The sequence below is a fragment of the Lycium ferocissimum genome, chromosome 11 (assembly GCF_029784015.1).
Source record: "Lycium ferocissimum isolate CSIRO_LF1 chromosome 11, AGI_CSIRO_Lferr_CH_V1, whole genome shotgun sequence".
Classification (NCBI taxonomy): domain Eukaryota; kingdom Viridiplantae; phylum Streptophyta; class Magnoliopsida; order Solanales; family Solanaceae; genus Lycium; species Lycium ferocissimum.
Genome location: NC_081352.1, coordinates 35,880,102 through 35,899,673, shown reverse-complemented (window position 1 = coordinate 35,899,673; position 19,572 = coordinate 35,880,102). Strand labels below are relative to the sequence as shown.

Genomic DNA, 19,572 nt, shown 5'->3' with positions numbered 1-19,572 from the left:
ACACCTTACCCCCCATCTCCATAGTGTTTTCCTAGATTATGCTTTTGGGACAAGATCTTCTCCTTATGTACCGAACACAAGAAAATAAGTAAAAAAATCACTTATTTTCCGTGAAAAGCATTTTCCTCAAACACACCTTAAACCACACAGTTGGTTCATTGTTACAATTTTTTCTGACGAAGTCAGGATTCAATTTGGTTTCTGAAAAGTTTCCATCAACTGAACCAAGTTAATTATATGCCAAAACACTGCTATAAATCTTCCAGTATAGCTTTTCAATCCCACTGATGACACGTAGCTCTAGCAAGTAAATGTATAGACAGCAAAGCAATAAAGGAAGTGGTTGACCACTAAGCTTTCAACAAAGTAGAAACTTTTTCCAATTCAACCAAGAGGTGAAAGAGAAAATGAGTTACAAAAAACCACACTGTTGCCTAACTTCCAACAAAAGGGAGAGGAGGGGAAAGGGAATACTTCATCTGCTAGAGACAAGCAAGATTTTGCGTAAGGCATACAATGCTACAAAGTTGCACTATTAAAGAGCTCGTTTTGACTTTTGACAACTGATATTAGACATAAAGAAAACATTATGATAATACATCAGCCCACATAAAGAAAACATTATGATAATACATCAGCCCGAGGGATTTGATCTAGTAGTAAGAGTGCAGCGTGTGATGTGTGGGTTAGGCACACGTCACGGGTTCGAGACTTGCCACAGACAAAAGCCTAGAATTTAAGTGGAATCGGTAGAGAGCAAGCCCATTTCCCACCGAGTTTCGAACCGTGCGCCGTTGACCCTTGGGATTTCTTGGTTCTCAAACTAAATACATCTCAAGAAAACCTGGATAGTAGCATCTCAAAATGGCTTTCCAAATTCTTGCGGCGGCTGCTCCCAGGGTGACAAAAAGCCTGCAGCAAATACATTGAGCATGCTGAGAGAAGAAAGAAGACCTCAGACACCTAGTATCTTAATTCTCATCCATCAAAAGAGATGAGCAGAAAAGCGCAGATATATTTGTACATGCTTATGGCCATGTGTCCTCTCTACCTCCCAAGGTAGGGGTAAGGTCTGCATACATCTACCCTCCCCAAACCCCACTTTGTGGGATTTCACTGGGTATGTTGTTGTTGTTATGGCTAAGTGGCAGAACATTAATCTGCTGGTAAGAAAAAGCACAATAGTTTCTCAAAGAATGAAGCCCTGATAACTACAGCAAGCCACTTGATCAACAAATGAAATTAATATAATGGGCTATCTGTACCAAAGGAACATGGTTTTATAATAAGCATAATCAGAATCAAATGAATGGTGACAACATCAATGTCTGCATTAATGCATGGACAGGTGCACACAGACACAGAGGACATTGCAACCAGAGACAACTCAATAACTAAGTTCAGATAAAAAAGTTTTGTTAAGAAGATCTTTAGCATACTTATCGGAATTTCTCCCAACGACATATATATTGAATCATCGTCACCAAGCATGCCCTGAAGGAAAAAGAAAAATGATTAGGACAATATACAAATAGGCGATTTCAAAAGCATTCAACAGGAGGTTTGCATATTCAGTTGTAAGTGAAACAGAAAAACCAATAGTAAAAATGGATATATCTAATGCATTACAAATATCACTGCAAAAGATTCCCTATGATAACTGTGGCACTAGTACCTCTCCATTATGGAGGCCCATATCATTGTGCAAAGAATTCATATCTCCTGGTAGAGGAGAACAATTTCCTATATCATTCCCAAGTAATTCGGAAATCATAAGTCCATAACCATCCTGAGCATGGGGTATATTGTTGGTACTATGTGCATTATTAGAAAAACCATCTGTTCCAGTGAATTCAACTTCAGACCTGTGTAAGACATTCAACAATTAGAAAAGAACCTATGCAAGCAAGGCAGATCAGGTACAACCATATTATGGGACTTTTTTTTATAAAAAAAAAAAAAAAAAAGTTAATAATCATAATAACACAAACTCTTTGCTTATATAAGGTAAATTATTATTGTCACAGTAAGACAAACTCTATAAAGCAGTTAAATCAACAAGAAGATGGAATCAGCAACCAATTCAACAAAATGAAACTTAAGCATAAAAGTGGAAAACCATATAAACTTACCTTCTCTCAGGGTTGTTGAAAGTCTTCTCTTCTTGTTCAGAATCATTTTCCAAATCAATCACCTCAACATTTCGCCCATCAAAGCTAGATCTAGCATAGTGACTTGTCATATCAGAGTTACTACTCATGGTCAGATGAATATCAACTGGTGCTTCTTGTTTTACACCTTCAGTAACCACCGGGAAGATGTGAACAGGATCAGCATCATGATTCTCATTCACATCAGAAGTTTCCATAAGATTGAGATCAAAAGCCTTAAAGGAACTGGGTAAAAGTTGCTTCTCCGTGAAGTCACTGCCCAGCCTCACATCACTCTCGGGTATCATGGAAATGTCTACCGATCTCTTCTCCTCAGATGGAAACATTAATGGCTCGCTATGTGATCTCCTTGGTTCCTGTGAAGTTTGATGCTTTTCCATTGAATTAGAATGGTACAGAAAGACATCTGAGAAAGTACTTGTTAATGAAGTCAATTCTCTAGGTCTCTTAGTTCCTCCCTTACAATCATCACCGTCGTCCAATTCTCGTTTCTCACCTCTTCCCGTTGCTATAGAACTGCGACTTCCAATTTCACTTAGCCCCGCTATTTTCTCTTCCTCCTTCAACGTATTTCCAGGAAAGGATGAGGAACTTGCCTCATTTAACTGTTTAATGGCATAAGTAAGACGTGATTCTTCCTCGGTCGGCGGCGGTTTCAATTTGTCAGAATCAAGGCTTTTTGCATCATGTCTTTGATCTGATAAAATGACACCAGGGGAAACATCGACGGGGATGTCTTGGGAATGCACTTCAGTTTCTTTAGGGAGCCCGACCTCATGAGCATCCTCATCAACCATCAAATCTCTGTTTGCCAAGGCAGAACGTGTTCTCGTGGGAACATTTCCAAACCTACATAAGCTAAGTAAATTGTTACCAGTCATGCTGGTCTCGTTATGTTCTTTGCTGAACAACTTGACTTCTATATCCTCGTTACCAGCTATTTTCTCCAACGCATCACTACTGTTGGCAAGATTAACAGGATCAACTTCTATTTTCGACATTTCAATGTCTTCAGACTTCTTTTGTTCGGGTTGACCATCTAATGGGAGATCATTTCCAGTGTTGATGGTACTTGTCTCTTTACCAGAATCTCCCAAGGCAGGTTTTGGATCACTGCTCATCGACTCCCCGGCAGTCTCTATATCTGGGTTTTGTTTACCAGGAACGAAACTAGGTAACATCCCATTACTATCTTTAGCCACTTGTTGTTCATCTCTATCACGTGGTAAAGCGTCATCTAGACCATTCACATCGGGGTAGGCCCTGGCTCTATCTGACGACCCACTCCTTTGCAATTCTCGATTGAATTCAGAGTTGTAACTTCGAAAGGACTCGCTTCTTCTCCTTCCTCTCATATAATTTCTGTCATATTCATCAGAAAACCTTCTCCTACCAGGCCCCACCTCACTCTCAACACGTGAAAGAGTTGATGTCCGACCTTCATCAATATCTTGTGGCTTAAATCCCTGAAAATTCCCAATTGGGCTCTTTAAGCTACCATTAGGCAATTTCCCTGAAAGAGCATTCGGTGGAAGCAGACCTTTGGAAACAAGGTACTCAGCTGCTAACTTTCCAGCTTCCATGAAAATGTCATTTCCATGTGAAGGCTGCTGAAACGCAAACTGCCTCGACTGACCACGCCCAAATCCACCTCGGTTATAGTTTCTGTACTCCGAGTTATGCAATCCACGACCTCTCACTGATCCATCGGGTGAAACCCGTGAGGCAGTTGCCACACCACCCATTCCCATTGAATTAGACTTATACCCACCTACCGGACTCCGATGCCTGGCGTGCATTTTAAAAATAATACAAATACAAAGGATTCCCAATTCCTCTGATGATCAAAGGGTTTTCAATAAGTTCTAAAGGGTTAAGTTCTTCACGAATATACAAGTAGTACTTAACACAATTTGGTTCCTCAATCTCCAAAAAATCACCTCCCCAGTTGAAAATCTGTAATCGAAAATCCAAATTATCAGCACATGATATTCAAGCTAAACACCAATTGCAGAATCTATAACCCTTTTTCAGGGGGGCAATTTTCAAAAATATACAGCCCAACATAAAATATGACGCCACATATTCCAATATACAATATTATACCTGGGGGGAAAGCATTATACGTAATGTATCAACCTTGTATAATACTGTATAAAAGGTGTTTATACACAAATATTGGCTAAACACGGTAATAAACTCAAAATATCGGCTAAAGCGTGTAAATATTTTCTCCCAGTAGACAAAGAGAATAATTTTCCCTATCTGTAATCCATTTTCATAGAGTAATAAGCAAAATTCCATATTCCAAATTCAATGGCCATTAATAAACCCTTACTTAAGCCGAGCAACAAACTCAAAATGGGCTAAAGCGTGTAGATATTTTCTCTAAGCAGACACAGAGTGTAATTTTCCCTATCTATAACCTTTTTTTCACAAAGCTAATAAGCAAACTTCATTTGTCCAAATCAACAGGTCATTAACAAAACCCTAAAATTAAACACTCAGTAATCTAAGATTAATTTCATCTCCATAGAAATACTGATTTCTCCAAAATCACCTCCCCAGTTGAAAATCACTAATTAAATATCCGAATTATCAGCACAATATGTTCAAGCTAAACACCAATTGCAGTATCTATAATCTTTTTTCACAAAGCTTGCAAACTTCATTCTTCCAAATCCATAGGTCATTAAAAAGGGAAATTTTCAAAAATATACAGCCAAACATAAAATATTACGCCACGTAGCAATATTTTCAGTTTGTACAACATTATACCTGGAGGGAAAGCATTATACATTGTATAAAAGTGTATAATAGTGTATAAAAGGTGTTACAACAACAACATACCCAGTGAAATCCCACACAGTAGGGTCTGGGGAGGGTAGAATGTACGCAGACCTTACCGCTGTCTTAGGAGGTAGAGAGGTTGTTTCCAGTATAAAACGTGTTCATTTTCCAAAATAATTTATAAAAGGTGTTTATACACAAATATGGGATAAACCGGGTAACAAACTAAAAATATGGGCTAAAAGCGTGTAAATATTTTCAGTTTATACAACATTATAGCTGGGGGAAAGCATTATACATTGTATAAAAGTGTATAATAGTATATAAAAAGTGTTACAACAACAACATACCCAGTGAAATCCCACACATGGGGGTCTATATAAAGAATAGAGATTGCTTCTCCCATAAAACGTGTTCATTTTCCAAAATAGTTTATAAAAAGTGTTTATACACAAATATGGGATAAACCAGGTAACAAACTAAAAATATGGGCTAAAGCGTGTAAATATTTTCTCCCAGTGGACATAGAGCGTAATTTTCCCATTCAGAAAGCTAACAAGCAAACTTCATTCTTCGCAATTAATAAACCCTAAAATTAAACACTCAGTAATCTAATGATATTCATTTAATCTCAACAGATCTGGTGAAGGAAGCAAATTATAATTCATTTCACTATATAGCAGCAATGTTTTTACCTTTATTCAACGAAGCAAACGGTAATTCTCGAGTTCCAAAAGCTGATGTGTGTTTTTACTGTTTTAGGGTTTTCAGATCCATTTCAAAATCATCAATTCATCATCATCAATTTGTTCCACCTCATCATCATCATTTCCATCAGAAAGTACATCAATATACTATATACATAAATTTACATAGAAATTGATTGAATTTATCATTGTTTAGGCTTTTTCAATTTTGAAAATTCTGATGTGGTTCTCAAAGAAATTCAAACTGTAGTGGAATTTTAGTCCCTCACAAGTCTTGTAGATTGGACTATTGACAGCAATATTAGGGAAAATGAGCTAAAGGCAGTTCCATTTATGCAATTTGCACTCATCTTTAAGAAATGATGGTCGATATTATTATAAGTCTCAAAGATGATACGGACCACAAGATTATTCTAAACGAAGTTACGGGATTTTTTATATTTTTTTTTTTTGGCCTTTGCTGTCATTTAAACTAAATTTCCTTTCATTTTTACGCTCAGGTCTCGTTACGACGTCTGGATCTGAATCAACATCTGAATTATTAAGATGTTATTAGGTTTGAATAATTAAGACTATTTATTTATTAATATCTGAATGTATAATTTATTTAAACATAATAAATATACAATTCAAATTAAAAAGTAACTAAATAGTAGAAAATAAAGACAACTTTAATAAAAAAAAAATATTATTTGATAAAAAAAATGAAACATTTATGTTCACTAGTAATGGTGGAGATGTTTTGTAGTCGTGGTGGATGGTGAGTGGGTGGTTGGGGTGAGGGTAGGAGGCAGTAGGGGGTGGGGTTATTCTTTTGGTGGGTGTAATGGGGTGGGGTTGGTAATGCGAGGTAGGGTGTGTAGTGGGGAATATATATATATATATATATATATATATATATATATATATATATATATATTATTTTTGGGGGGCTGGTGGTGGGAGGGTCTTGGGGGTAGTAACGGAATGAGTGTGTTCGGGGATGGGTGGTGTGGGGTGGGATGCGGGTAGGGTTGGGGAGTGGTGGTGAGAGTAGGGGGGGGTGGGGGGTGGGGTGGGATTGGGGGTTGGTGGGGTGGGGTTAAGATGGATGGGTGGGGGGTCGATTGGAGAGTGGGTGGGGGTGGGGTTGAGGTGGGGTTGGGTGGGGGTTGGGGTTGGGAGGTTGGAGGCGGTGATAAAAAAGTTCCATACAAAAATACCTCGTAATGATATTAAGACTTGGTTCAAAATCTTAATGATTAAGATTTAAGACCTATTCAGACCCAATAAGTGCTTAGATCTTAATGTAAACAAATGCATTTAATGGCTTAAGGTCTGAACCATTCAGATTCAGACCTCCATAAGTGCAAGCAAATGAGGCCTAAGTTTGACAAGACACAAATTAAGGAAGGTAAATAATCTCTTGTAATTTAAATTAAATATATGTATATTAGTATACCAGAAATACTTTTTGGATAATGTAGCCTTAAATATATTATTTTATTACTATAAGATAGTATTACTAAGGATAAATAAAACTATTGATTAAAAACTTACTAAATGAAAATGTTGAAATAAATTATTTGTTGAATATAAAAACGGAATATTTTTGTTTAAACAAACTAAATAGAAAAGCAAAACATAGACGTTAAATGAAAAGGAATATTTATAGATATAAGCAATATTTCTTGTGCAATATGAAGTTTACGGTAGGTGTTTTTTTTTGTTAACTAGATAGCTAATTTTATAGATAAAATTAACTATTACAGGATAGAGGGGCATTTACATCCCCTAGTTGTCCAGAAATTACCCCTTCAGGGGACTATTACAAAAAGATATAAAGACCTTCATAAGTAGTTCCTAACATGTCTGTCCAAAATACGTCAGTAACAAACATAGGAGGAACTACAATCATTTTCACTTTTTCAAAAAGTTTCTTCTCCTCCTTTGCTAGGAGATCAGCGACCTGATTCGGGTCTCTGTAGCCGTGTCTTAGCTCTGAGTTTCCTACCTTTTCCATCAGTGGGTTAGCTATGTGCCTTAGCTCTATACAGTAGGTGTTTTGTTTATCTTTTTAAAGGATTGTTTAAACACGAGAGTCATTTTAATCATTTAATTATTTTAGCTCATGTATTACTAAATTGTCATTCTTATTTTACATTTTATTCCACAAGAGATAAACATAAATTATGCACATATTTATATTAGCAACAAAAATTGGCAGTGGATAGTATATAAGTAATGTTGAATAATTATACAAGTATAATCAATCGTTGTATTGCTTACGTTGAATTTGATACGGATATTATCACTCTTGGACTTAGACCTCGTTTATTTTTAATAATATTAAGATGTCTGAATTTTAAATACATATTTGAATGTTAAGCTGTGCATTAAAATTTAGATGTATGAATTTGGATACACATCTGAATATTAAGATGTTTATTAAGATTTGAATATTAAACAATTAAGACTTTTTTTCAACAACTAGTCAATGTATAAAATTTTGAAGATAAAATGCTAAATTAATCTAATACATATCAACAAAATAAGAAGTTATATGGCAGTCGGTAGTGATGAAAATTGGCAATGATGCCGATTGAAGATGGTGTTGGTACGATGGTAGTGGTTGTAGGTAGTAGCTAGTGGTGATGGTGACTGACTGTAGTGGTTAGCAATAGTTACTGATTGTGGTAGTTAGTGATGACGACCGATAATTGTGGTGGACGATAATAATAGCTAGTGGTGATGGTGAATGACGATGTTAGTTGGTGATATGGCGATGGCTGATGGTGATGACTATCGATATTGATTATGATTATGATTATTGTGATAATGGTGATTGGCGGTGATAATTATAAATGATAGCTAATAATGGGAATAACGAACTGTGATGATTGGCACCATGATGGGTGTGATTCAGGATAATAATTGTGGATAGTGGTAGGTTATACTGATGTGCAAAGCGTTAGTGGGAAATAAAGAGAGTAGTAGTGAACATCCATCTTTATAGTAAATGTTGAATAGACATTTTAATAATATTAAAATCTGTAACTATTTTTAATCATTCAAATTTAACCAGATTTATTAAGTGATTGTAATTAAGAAAAGTACACTTAATAATTATGATCAGAATGATTAAAATTCAAACTCAAAAGATAAACAAACTTAATAATTGAAATCTCAATATCTAAGATTAAAACTTTAATTAAATGCAGGTAAATAAGGCCTAAACCAAACTAAGAGAAATGAATGACAAAAAAAAAAAAAAAAAAAAATGTTATAAGAGGGAAAATTTAAACAATTCTGAATATTACAAGGGCATATTTGAATTGTTCTTCTTCCTAAAATGAACGTAATGAATAGCGGCAAAAAGTTTTGAGTCCCAGGTTGGACCATTTCAATTAACAACACCAACCACTAACAGTTAGCCTTCACCGACACTGATAACTAGCTTTCTCAATTTATACGATGTTCTTTTTTTTTTTTTTTTAGTCAGTAAAAAAAAAAAACACATTTCTTCTATATTTAGTAACAATTCAACTTTAAATTTGTTGTTTTACGTTTAATAAAATTATTTCACACAAGTTTCGATGGATTATTTTAGACCACAAATTTTAAATTTTTTTCTTTATTTCTTAAACTTTGTGCCAAGTTAAACACCATCGTATAAAATGAAATATAAAACTTTCTGAATGCATGTCGTGAATACGAAGATATAGTACAACAACTACTACTTACCTAGTGTAATTCTATAAGTGATTTTAGAATCTAGAAAGAATAGTGTATACGCACATCTTGGGAGACAGAGATGGGAGGTAAAAGACAGTTTGCATAGATCTTCGGCTCACGAAAAAAAAGAAGTGACAAAATACTAGCACTAGAATTAACGTGACAAAGCATTCTTAAAAAGAACAATAACTATAATAAAATAATACTACTGTAATGGAAATCTAAAGAACAACAAATACGTAATAAGAAATGGAAGAATAAAAAATTACTGCTCCCTCCGTTTTATAATAAGTGTCATCTTAACTAAAAATACGCATATTAAGAAACTAATAATGCAATGTAAAGTTTTCCAAATTATCCCTATATAATAAAAATAAATTACTTTTACCTCTTGATTGAAGCATTTACAAGTTAAGAAACCTTTTAGACATCGTTGAATCTACTAAATTCTTATTATGTAACTTTTTCAATTATCATTTAAATGTTACTTTATTGTCCAAGGGTAGAATTGAAAAAAATTAGTCAATTTATGTCTTGATTTTCTAAGATGACACTTATTATGAGATACGAAATTTAGTTAAGGTGACACTTATTATGGAAGGGAGAGAGTAGTAGTGGAATAAACGTGACAAAACATTCTTAAAAAAGAACAATAACGTAATGAAATAATACTGTAATGGAAATATAAAGAACAACAAATACGTAGTAAGAAATGGAAGAATAAAAAACTACTATATGATTAATACTAGGACTACTAACATGGAGTGGACACGAAGATAATATACTCCTAAAACCTCCTCAAATCTCTGGTAAACTTCCTGTAACAATATTCATCGATCTATACAATTCATATGCTCAATTATTCCAAATGACATTGTGATAAATGCTTGTAGACATGTCGGTAGGCGAGACTTTCTGGAACGCTACTCACCGATCTATACAAAATTTATATGCTTAATGTATGATAATGACGCTGCGAGAAAGCAAGGGCGTCTCAATAAAATTAGTGGCCTAAAGCAAAATTTGAGTAGCGGATATGTCAGGAGGAGAGTATAGTGATCGCAATGTCCTGTTGCGTTCGAATTCATCAGCATCAGATGGAGATTTAGAAGCTCAGTATAGTAAAGGCATTACTGATCTGTTGAAGCGTTTGGATCGAGGATTTTCTAATAGAAGATTATCGACTACTGTTAAGCGGTCTGATAGAGATCACAGTGTTTCTGGTAATTGTAGAGATGATGAGATTCTTGGTGATAGTGCCCCACCTGAGTGGGCATTGTTGCTTGTTGGATGTCTTCTTGGCCTTGCTACTGGCCTTTGTGTTGCAGCTTTTAATCGTGGGGTTAGTCAAGATTCTATTGGTTTTCACTGCATTGTGATTATTACTATTCCCTCCGTCCCAATTTAAGTGTCTTGGGTTGACTAGGCACGACAATGTGTATTACCATATGTTGTCTTATTTGCCTTTTATCATGTTATTTTGTTGTCATATTTTTCTTGATATCATGCTTCACATCCTTGTCTTTTCTTTCGACCCGAGGATCAATCGGAAATAGCCTCTCTATCCCACAAAAGTAGGGGTAAGGTCTGCGTACATATTACCTTTCCCATACCCCATTTGTGGGACTATACTAGGTATGTTGTTGTTGTTGTTGTTGTTGTTGTTGTTGTAGTAGTAGTAGTTTGACTAGTCATGGATGCCTGTTGGATGTCTACTTGGTCTCGCTACTGGCCTTTGTGTTGCAGCTTTTAATCGAGGGGTTAGTCAAGGATTCTTTTAGTTTACATCGCGTTGTTATTATTACTACTCCTCCGTCCCAATTTAAGCCCCCATTTGGCCATAGATTTTGAAGTTGAAACTTGAAACTTGAAAATTTGAGTGTTGTAATTTTTGAAACTTGAAGTTGTGTTTGGCCATGCATTTTTACTTGGGAAAAATTTGAAGTTCTATGAGTGGAAGTGAAATTTCTCCCAAAAACTTGTTGGAACTTGAAAATTTGAGTTTTTGAAGTAGTAATTTTTGAAACTCGAGTTGTGCTTGGACATGTATTTTACTTGGAAAAAATTTGAATTTTTGTGAGTGGAAGGGAAATTTCTCCCAAAAAACCGGTCAGAACTTGAAAATATTTTGAAGATAAATTTTCAAAATCTTATCAAATTTCATGGCCAAATAGATATTTGACGATAAATTTCCAAAATATGATCCGAAATCTATGACCGACGCTAGCTAAGTGTCTTAGTTTGACTAGACACAGTGTTTAAGGAATAAAAAGAATCTTTTGAATCTTATAGTCCTAAATTAAAGATGTTTGTAATTTACTAAAATGTCTTTTGAATCTTGTGTTTATAAACTTGTCACGTAAGATGTTTGAATTGTCAACTTACTAAATATAGAAAGAGATACTCTTTTTGGGACAAAGAAAAAAGGAAAGTAAGACGCTAAAAATGAGACGGAGGGAGTAGTTTATTTTTGAGTTCTACATTCAGAGAAGCCTTAATTCAGTTTAAAAGACAAATTCTTTATTGGTACTCAGGGGCGATTCTATGTATTAAAAATAGGTCATGTGAACCTATGGTCATCCGACTAAACTCGGTATATTATGTATATAATCCTTAAAATATATCTAATATTAACTGAAGGAACACATGGTCAAACTAGACCGAATGTTGGGTTTAATCCCTTAAGGTTGTGGGATCGAACCCTACTAAATGCACTTTTGCGTCTTTTTTTTTTCAAAAAAAAAAAAAATCTATGGTGAACTCATTCTCTTGAAATCCTGAATTCGCCTCTGTTGGTACTGAACTAAATTTAGTTGGAATAGAGTGGAATTGGATATGAAGGGGAGCCTTGGAGTAACTGGTAAAGTTGCTGCCATGTGACCAGGAGGTCACGGGTTCAAGCCGTGGAAACAACCTCTTATAGAAATGCAAGGTAAGACTGTGTACAATAGACCCTTGTGGTCCGGCCCTTTCCCGGACCCCGCGCATAGCGGGAGCTTAGTGCACCGGGCTGCCCTTAGAGTGGAATTGGATGTAAAGGATTCATATAGCTTATCTCAACTAGTCTGTGGTTGAGGCGTCGTTGGTTGATTGATAGGTTAAGTTGATTTTTAGTGCCATTGATTTAGTTATGTCACATTTCTGCTATTGGTTATTATAATATTTATTTTTAATTAAGATATTGATGATTTGATGATTATATTTCTTTCATTTTTGTTCCTGATAATTTTTTTAATAATGAAAACTGAGTAGGGAGATTTTGTAAAGCTGGCATTAGATAGTTGCTACGGAAGAGGAAAGACAGACTGCAGACGGCGAGCTGCTGTGTAAGGCAATCTGCATTTTGAATGTCAAAGAACATCTCATGTTTATTTGTTTGTTCATCTATTTTTCCTTGGGGTTGAAGGTTATCAGAAGTAGAGGCTTCAGTTAATGAGCTGACACATTTTTAGTGATTTAAGTTGCTTTCTTTTTGGGGGAATAGGGATACAGAAGACTAACTTTATAACACTGCAGCTTGTAATTTCTGCCCATGTTCATGTCAAATAAAGGTGAAGAATCTGGATATTTTCTTAAAGGCTTAAACTGTATTTCTGGCTCTGTTTTGATGATAGACCAGTAGTTTGAACTGTACTGCTTCCCAGACATTGAATGACAATGAGGATATTTGTTTAGGTACACGTAGTACATGAGTGGGCTTGGGCTGGTACTCCTAATGAGGGAGCTGCTTGGCTCCGTTTGCAAAGGCTAGCTGACACATGGCATCGGATACTCTTAATACCAGTCCTTGGTGGAGTCATTGTGGGCATGCTGCATGGTCTGCTTGAAATATTGGACCAAATAACACAATCCAGTTCTTCTCAGGGACAAGGATTTGATTTGTTATCTGGAATCTTCCCTACTGTAAAGGCAGTTCAAGCGGCTGTGACTTTGGGAACTGGTTGTTCTTTAGGTCCTGAAGGCCCTAGTGTAGATATAGGTAAATCTTGTGCCTATGGATGCTCAATGATGATGGAAAACAACCGAGAAAGGAGAATAGCTCTTGTCGCAGCTGGTGCAGCTGCTGGAATTGCTTCAGGTATGTTGCTTCTCATTGAGGATTATCTGAAACACTTCTGTTGCTCGATTTCAGAGTTGTTTCACATACATGATTTGTTGCATAGTTTTCATGTTTGAATTTTTTTTTTGTGGATTACAGTTTCTTGCTAAATTTCAGAGCATTAATGAATAGATGAGTATTGCAAACTTATCATGTTTAGAAGGTTTTCTAGTCTGTGTATAAAAATTATGGATTATGATCTCTCTCACATGTTCAAGGGACATTAAGAGGGATCAGAAAACATAACTTTGATGCTGTCTTATTGTTCATTCTTAAAAGAGTTTTTTCCTTGGTTTCCTCATAAAAAAAAAGCAGCAGCTTAAAACAGGGATTTTGTGATCCAAATGGTGAGAAGGATAAAAAACTGAATTTAGAGGTGTCTTTTAAATTCTCCCTGCTGCTAACATGTCATATAATGGTCCAATTGGCTGATTATAGTTGTAGGGAGAATAGACTTGCCTATTATGTTTGTGTATATCTCATCCACATGCTTATATGCGTGTATTTAACTTCAAAGATACACTTGTGAGTGTGCACATCTTCGTGGAGGATTTTATCTCTACATGGTTTAAGGACAACCTTTTCTTCTTTGATTTTAAAGTGCTAGGCAGTCAAGAACTCGCACGTCCAAAAGATGAAAGTTGCGGAAATGAGAATGTTACGATGGATGTGTGGGCACACCAGGCGAGATAGGATTAGGAATGAAGATATCCTAGATAAGGTGGGAGTGGCATCAGTGGAGGACAAGATGCGGGAAGCGCGCGAGATGGTTTGGGCATGTGAGGAGAGAGAGACACGGATGCCCCGGTGCGGAGGTGTGAAAGGTTGGCTATGGGACGTTCGGAAGAGGAAGAGAGTAGGCCGAAGAAGTATTGGGGAGAGGTGTTAGACGGGACATGGCGCGGCCTCCGGCTTACCGAGGACATGACCTTAGATAGGAGGCTATGGAGGACTCAGATTAGGGTAGAAGGCTAGTAGGTAGTCCCACGTATCCTGTCGTACTAGTAGTTGCAGTTTTGATCTTCATTTTCTTGTCCTTTGATTCGTGCAACTATATGTTGGTCCGTGTACCACAATTATCGTATTTATCTGTGGTAGCTATTGTTTCGTTTTCTCATCCGCTTTATCATGGCTTTTTCGCTTTCGTTAGTTTCATTTACGTATTGCTTTGAACTGTTTCTACTTATTTGACCTTTTCTCATCATGTTTTCTCTTGAGCCGAGGGTCTTCCGAAAACAGCCTCTCTATCTTCCGAGATGGAGGTAAGGTCTGCGTACATTTTACCCTCCCCAGACCCCACACTGTGGGATTTCACTGGGTATGTTGTTGTTGTTGTTGTTGTATTGAATGAAATATCTGTCTCTCTCCATCTTTTGCAGGAGCCTTCCTCAACTGTTGGATTAATATTCAAGATTTAAGTTCTTTTGTGTTGCAGGTTTCAATGCAGCAGTCGCTGGCTGTTTTTTTGCAATTGAAACAGTTTTAAGGCCACTTCGTGCAGAAAACTCACCTCCATTTACAACTGCAATGATCATATTGGCTTCTGTCATATCATCTACTGTTTCAAATGCTGTACTAGGAGAGAAACAGGCTTTCACCGTGCCCACGTATGATATGAAATCTGCTGCCGGTATTTGATCTGATTCTAGTTTAATTTTTTCTGTGCGAAACATTAGCTCATGGGGTGTGTGCTTGAACAAGTTCTTTCTTTTTGTTACCTGTACAGTTATCAATATTTCTGTGGATATGCACTCTTTTATCAATTGACTTCCTGCTCTTTCCTAGTGTTTCTGTTCATGCTTAAATCCCTTGGATGGAAATTTTGTAATTAGTGTTCCTGGTCCTTTTTCTGCTTTCTGCTCTTTCAGTGCCGTTTCTCCTATGAGACTTGCTCTGTTTTTGTCTGTTCATACTTACTGATTGCCATTCACATGCTAGTTTTTACTAGCAAAGGTAGGAACAAACAAGTTTTGCTGCCGTTCTCTGAGTTCTCATTTGTTTAGAAATAGTAGGTACATATTCCTGTATTGTTGCTGACAACCATGGATTACGTAGCTCTTAATAACGCCTCTATGTTTTCTACACGTTGATCAACACGAGGTTGCTCAGGAATTAACTCCTTTTCTTTCCTGATCTTGGTTTCTCAGACGTCTATTATGGTAAAGATGTCTGCTGATTCTTTTTGTGAGATGAATTTAGATAAAGAGAATGGATGAAGGGATAGCTGTTTTAGATAATTTTACATTGTTTTGGGATGTCCAAAAGGGGGGAGAGGGCTTTTATTATATGGATGGAATGTTTCTTGATGCTTTTATAGATTAAACTCCGTTATGATTGTCACTTTATTTACCAAAAGTTCCTTCCTGAACACTAAACCGTACTTCCTTAACAGAGCTACCTTTATATCTAATACTTGGGATGCTGTGTGGAGCAGTAAGTGTGGTTTTTACTCGACTAGTCGCCTGGTTCTCTAAAGCATTTCAGTTCCTCAAGGAAAAGTTTGGACTTTCTGATGTTGCCTGCCCTGCTTTGGGTGGTTTAGGAGCTGGAGTAATAGCTCTTAGATATCCTGGAATTCTCTATTGGGGTTTTACTAATGTTGATGAAATTCTACATACTGGTAAGACTGCATCTGCACCTGGAATCTGGTTGCTAGCTCAACTAGCAGCTGCAAAAGTTGTGGCCACTGCTTTATGCAAAGGTTCTGGTCTTGTTGGTGGTCTGTATGCACCAAGTTTAATGATAGGTGCTGCGGTGGGTGCTGTATTTGGAGGTTCAGCTGGGGAACTGATCAATTCAGCTATTCCGGGGACTGCTGCAATTGCTCAGCCACAGGCATACGCCCTGGTCAGATTGTCTACTTTTACATCTTGCAAGTAATTTTTTCTAGACATGATTGGACTTCAGAAAGTAACTCTTTCTAATGCATAATACAATACAATGCAGGTGGGAATGGCTGCTACATTGGCATCAGTTTGTTCGGTGCCTTTGACTTCAGTTCTGCTTTTGTTTGAGTTGACAAAAGATTATAGAATATTGCTTCCCCTCATGGTTAGTCTTACTCCAAGGATTCACAAGCTATAGTCGGTGTCAATGTGCGTGTAAAAATTATGTCGTTCAGTTAATTATTTAGAAGACCTTTGTATATGGTAATTGTGTACCTTATGCTTAATTGAAGCATCCTCTGTGACAGGTGTTTGTCATTCTAGGTACTTATCCGCAAAAATTTTAAAAAGGGGAAGAAAGAAGGTGCTTATCATTCTAGCGTAACTTCATAATTCAGTAGGACATAAACTTTGTTTATTTTGGGGGTGAGAATTGAGGGAATGCCCGAAGACAATTGGAGAAAACCTTTTACCGTCATACTTTAGAACAAGTACTCTACATTTATTCAATATGGAACTTTTCTATAGATTATTACATATAAATTCATCTAATTTGTGAGAGTTCCATTGGCCTTCTTTTCTAAATAAATACTTTCGAGGACTAGACAACTTATGTTCAATTGACCTTTCATCACCTGCAAATGTTGTCATCGCCAAATTTGTTAAATTCATTGGAGTAACTATCCAACAAAGAAAGTTTTTGGAACTTATCAAAGTGATATTTGTAGTTATGTACTAAGAGCTCTAACTGGAACTGTTGTCCTTAAATTGTACTACTGATTATACCAGACTATCTGGTTGGCTAGTCAAGTGGACTTTACTTATCTTTGTTTGATCTGGCTGTATTTGGTTATTCCCATGTTATTCTGAGTGAACTTGCAGTGCTTGTTGAACGGATGACGGGGGTAAACATGCGTTTTAAATGATGTGAACAGGGTGCTGTTGGACTGGCAATTTGGGTGCCTTCTGTAACAATCCAGGCAAAGGAAGTGGAAGCATCAGATGGGAAGTATGTGTCAAAAGGATACTCTTTCCTTTCACCAGACGATGAGAAGAATGAAGAGAGTGACTGGAGGCACACGGCTGAGAGGAATGACTTGGAACTGAGTGTGATTGGATGTTGCAGCAGTCATGAATCTCTTGATGAAGGCCTAATTCTGGAAGATCTAGAGGTATGATCTTTTCTTTCTGCCTCTGGTGTGTGGCAAAGTTCTCCTCTGGGTTTTTACTCTTTTTTTCTGTTGAACTATCATTACATCTTGGTCCTCATGTTTCAATTTCTTAACTATTCCCATCGATGACCAGGTTTCTCAGGTTATGTCAAATGATTATTTGAAGGTCTCTCCAAACCAAACTGTGAAAGAAGCATTAGAATGCATGCATGATGGTCGTCAGAGTTTTGTTATTGTTGTTAATGCTGAAGATTATTTGGAAGGAATTTTAACATATGGTGACATTAAACGTGCTTTGTTTAACAACTCAGGGGATTCTTCCAACAGGGATTTGGCACTTAAAGATGTACGTATCTGTTGAATACCACCATAAATAAGTTCCTTTTGGTTCTCAGTATGCAAGTTTCTTTTCAATTAATTCTGTTTTTATCCTCTTTCATTATATAATCTTTGTTTCTTGGTTTCTCTCTTTAATAGGTTTAATGGTTTCTTTAACCTGTCTGCAGGCAAATACTTGTCTTGTTTCCTCTATATGCACAAGAGGGATAAACTATCGTGGGCAAGAATGTGGACTTCTAACTTGTTATACTGATACCGACCTAGCAATTGCGAAGCAGCTAATGGTGGCCAAAGGAATCAAACAGTTGCCCGTGATCAAGCGTGGTGGAGACTTGAAACGAGAAAGAAAGCACAAAATTGTAGCTATTCTGCATTATGAGTCAATCAAAGAGTCTATCAGGTGTTGCTTCTTCTACCGTAATTTACCTGATGTGCCTTATTATGCGTTCCCTCTCGCTGTAATCCAGCATTTAAAATATTTGTTTGGTTTTATGCAGTATTTGATTTAAGGTAAAGCTGTTATTTGATGGATATAAAGATAAGGAAAAAAGATAATAGATTTATGGATTTTTTCTTTCCTTAATTTAAAATATTCTTTAGTATGGAAACATGTCAAATACATCGGCTTGCCATAAATAGAAAAGTGACCTAGAAGATGTGAACTAACTGATAGAGTTCCTTCAGTATTTGCTGAATTATGGCGTAAAAGTATTGCATGAATTACAATGTCTAGGACACCTTAACAGTATGGAGCTCGGCTCTGGAGGTAAAACACATGTTTTATGGTATTATACCAGCTTTTGTGCAATGCTGTATGCCATCTTTCGTGACTGATGCCATCTTTGCCTGTTTTGATTTGGATGAACTTGCTGGTTTTGCTTGGAAGAAGAAAAGTTGGTAGTAAGCATTGTAGCATTATTGAGGTTGTGGATGAACTTCACATGACCTCTGCTCTAGTTGTCTATGTATGAATCCTCGGATACATCTACCTTTCTTCCTTGTATACGTTTTATCTTGCAATAATTGACTAAGAGAACTCAAGATATACAAATGCGAATCTCCATTTGTTTAGAAGCAATTCATTTGTTTCATTAGGGCATCCTCTGATCATTATAACTCCCACAGAAATGAAGTCAGTCGGCGAAAGTCAGTCTACCAGCAACGAAAAGAAGACAGCGACAAGCAGATAGTAAAAAGTGGTCATTAATTGCACGAAGTGACCGAGTATGAAAAAAGAGCTTCAACAGTAATTCTTGTTTCTTGATGGGTTGAGCATCAGCTGGTAATATGTGCAAATTGACTGCACAGTTGTTTCTGCTCATAATTTTGGTTGCATGCAGAAGTTTTGAGTTCCCTTTCAAGCTTTATGAACTTCGTAGCATACCCTATTTAAATCTAAATGCTATATTTGTTTGGTTTGATTTATACTGGGTAGTTTTCGACAAGTATACTTGTGTAGTCCGATATCTCACATTTGTACATGAAATTTACTCTGTGTAGTCCGATATCTCACATTTGTACATGAAATTTACTCTATTGTTTAGACGCAAGCCTAAGGCAAACGACATTAGATATTACAATGTCACAACATCTTTCTGCCTCAGTGATTTCGACATTTGAGTTTTTGAGACCGAATTGATTATCTTTCATGCATAAGGATAGCAAATCCTTTCTCTATCATATTCACATTTTTAT

The 19,572-nt window shown here is 36.5% G+C and overlaps 2 protein-coding genes across 4 annotated transcripts; one reads left to right on the top strand and one right to left on the bottom strand.

Moving 5' to 3' along the window:
• Nucleotides 1-331: 331 nt before the first annotated feature.
• LOC132037677 (uncharacterized protein At4g26450-like) lies at nucleotides 332-6,068 on the bottom strand. The gene is made up of 5 exons (XM_059428225.1): nucleotides 5,657-6,068; nucleotides 2,133-4,127; nucleotides 1,676-1,865; nucleotides 1,440-1,494; nucleotides 332-912 (listed from the first exon to the last, which is right to left on the bottom strand). The coding sequence occupies exons 2-5, from the start codon at nucleotides 3,968-3,970 to the stop codon at nucleotides 860-862; spliced, it is 2,136 nt and encodes a 711-aa protein (XP_059284208.1). The 5' UTR covers nucleotides 3,971-4,127; nucleotides 5,657-6,068; the 3' UTR covers nucleotides 332-859.
• A 4,067-nt stretch (nucleotides 6,069-10,135) lies between these two features.
• On the top strand, nucleotides 10,136-19,298 carry LOC132036378 (chloride channel protein CLC-f-like). 3 transcript variants are annotated; one of them, XM_059426705.1, is made up of 10 exons: nucleotides 10,137-10,724; nucleotides 13,058-13,460; nucleotides 14,917-15,111; nucleotides 15,874-16,328; nucleotides 16,428-16,532; nucleotides 17,302-17,538; nucleotides 17,672-17,884; nucleotides 18,045-18,277; nucleotides 18,375-18,420; nucleotides 19,003-19,092. In XM_059426705.1, the coding sequence occupies exons 1-9, from the start codon at nucleotides 10,419-10,421 to the stop codon at nucleotides 18,379-18,381; spliced, it is 2,154 nt and encodes a 717-aa protein (XP_059282688.1). In that variant the 5' UTR covers nucleotides 10,137-10,418; the 3' UTR covers nucleotides 18,382-18,420; nucleotides 19,003-19,092. The 3 variants fall into 3 exon arrangements, with proteins under 3 accessions (XP_059282689.1, XP_059282688.1, XP_059282687.1); XM_059426704.1 differs by lacking the exon at nucleotides 18,375-18,420 and having other exon boundaries at nucleotides 10,138-10,724; nucleotides 19,003-19,298; XM_059426706.1 differs by lacking the exons at nucleotides 18,375-18,420; nucleotides 19,003-19,092 and having other exon boundaries at nucleotides 10,136-10,724; nucleotides 17,672-17,932.
• The last annotated feature ends 274 nt before the right edge of the window (nucleotides 19,299-19,572 follow it).

What these genes read in the sequence shown, in the direction of transcription:
- LOC132037677 (XM_059428225.1), bottom strand. Translation starts at nt 3,970, where the DNA reads ATGCACGCCAGGCATCGGAGTCCGGTAGGTGGGTATAAGTCTAATTCA. An exon ending in TTCAACAACCCTGAGAGAAG is followed by an intron (nt 1,866 to 2,132) that starts GTAAGTTTATAT and finishes TGTCTTACACAG; the next exon opens with GTCTGAAGTTGAATTCACTG. An exon ending in GTTGGGAGAAATTCCGATAA is followed by an intron (nt 913 to 1,439) that starts GTATGCTAAAGA and finishes TATTTGCTGCAG; the next exon opens with GCTTTTTGTCACCCTGGGAG.
- LOC132036378 (XM_059426704.1), top strand. Translation starts at nt 10,419, where the DNA reads ATGTCAGGAGGAGAGTATAGTGATCGCAATGTCCTGTTGCGTTCGAAT. An exon ending in TAATTCTGGAAGATCTAGAG is followed by an intron (nt 17,539 to 17,671) that starts GTATGATCTTTT and finishes ATCGATGACCAG; the next exon opens with GTTTCTCAGGTTATGTCAAA. An exon ending in GGGATTTGGCACTTAAAGAT is followed by an intron (nt 17,885 to 18,044) that starts GTACGTATCTGT and finishes ACCTGTCTGCAG; the next exon opens with GCAAATACTTGTCTTGTTTC.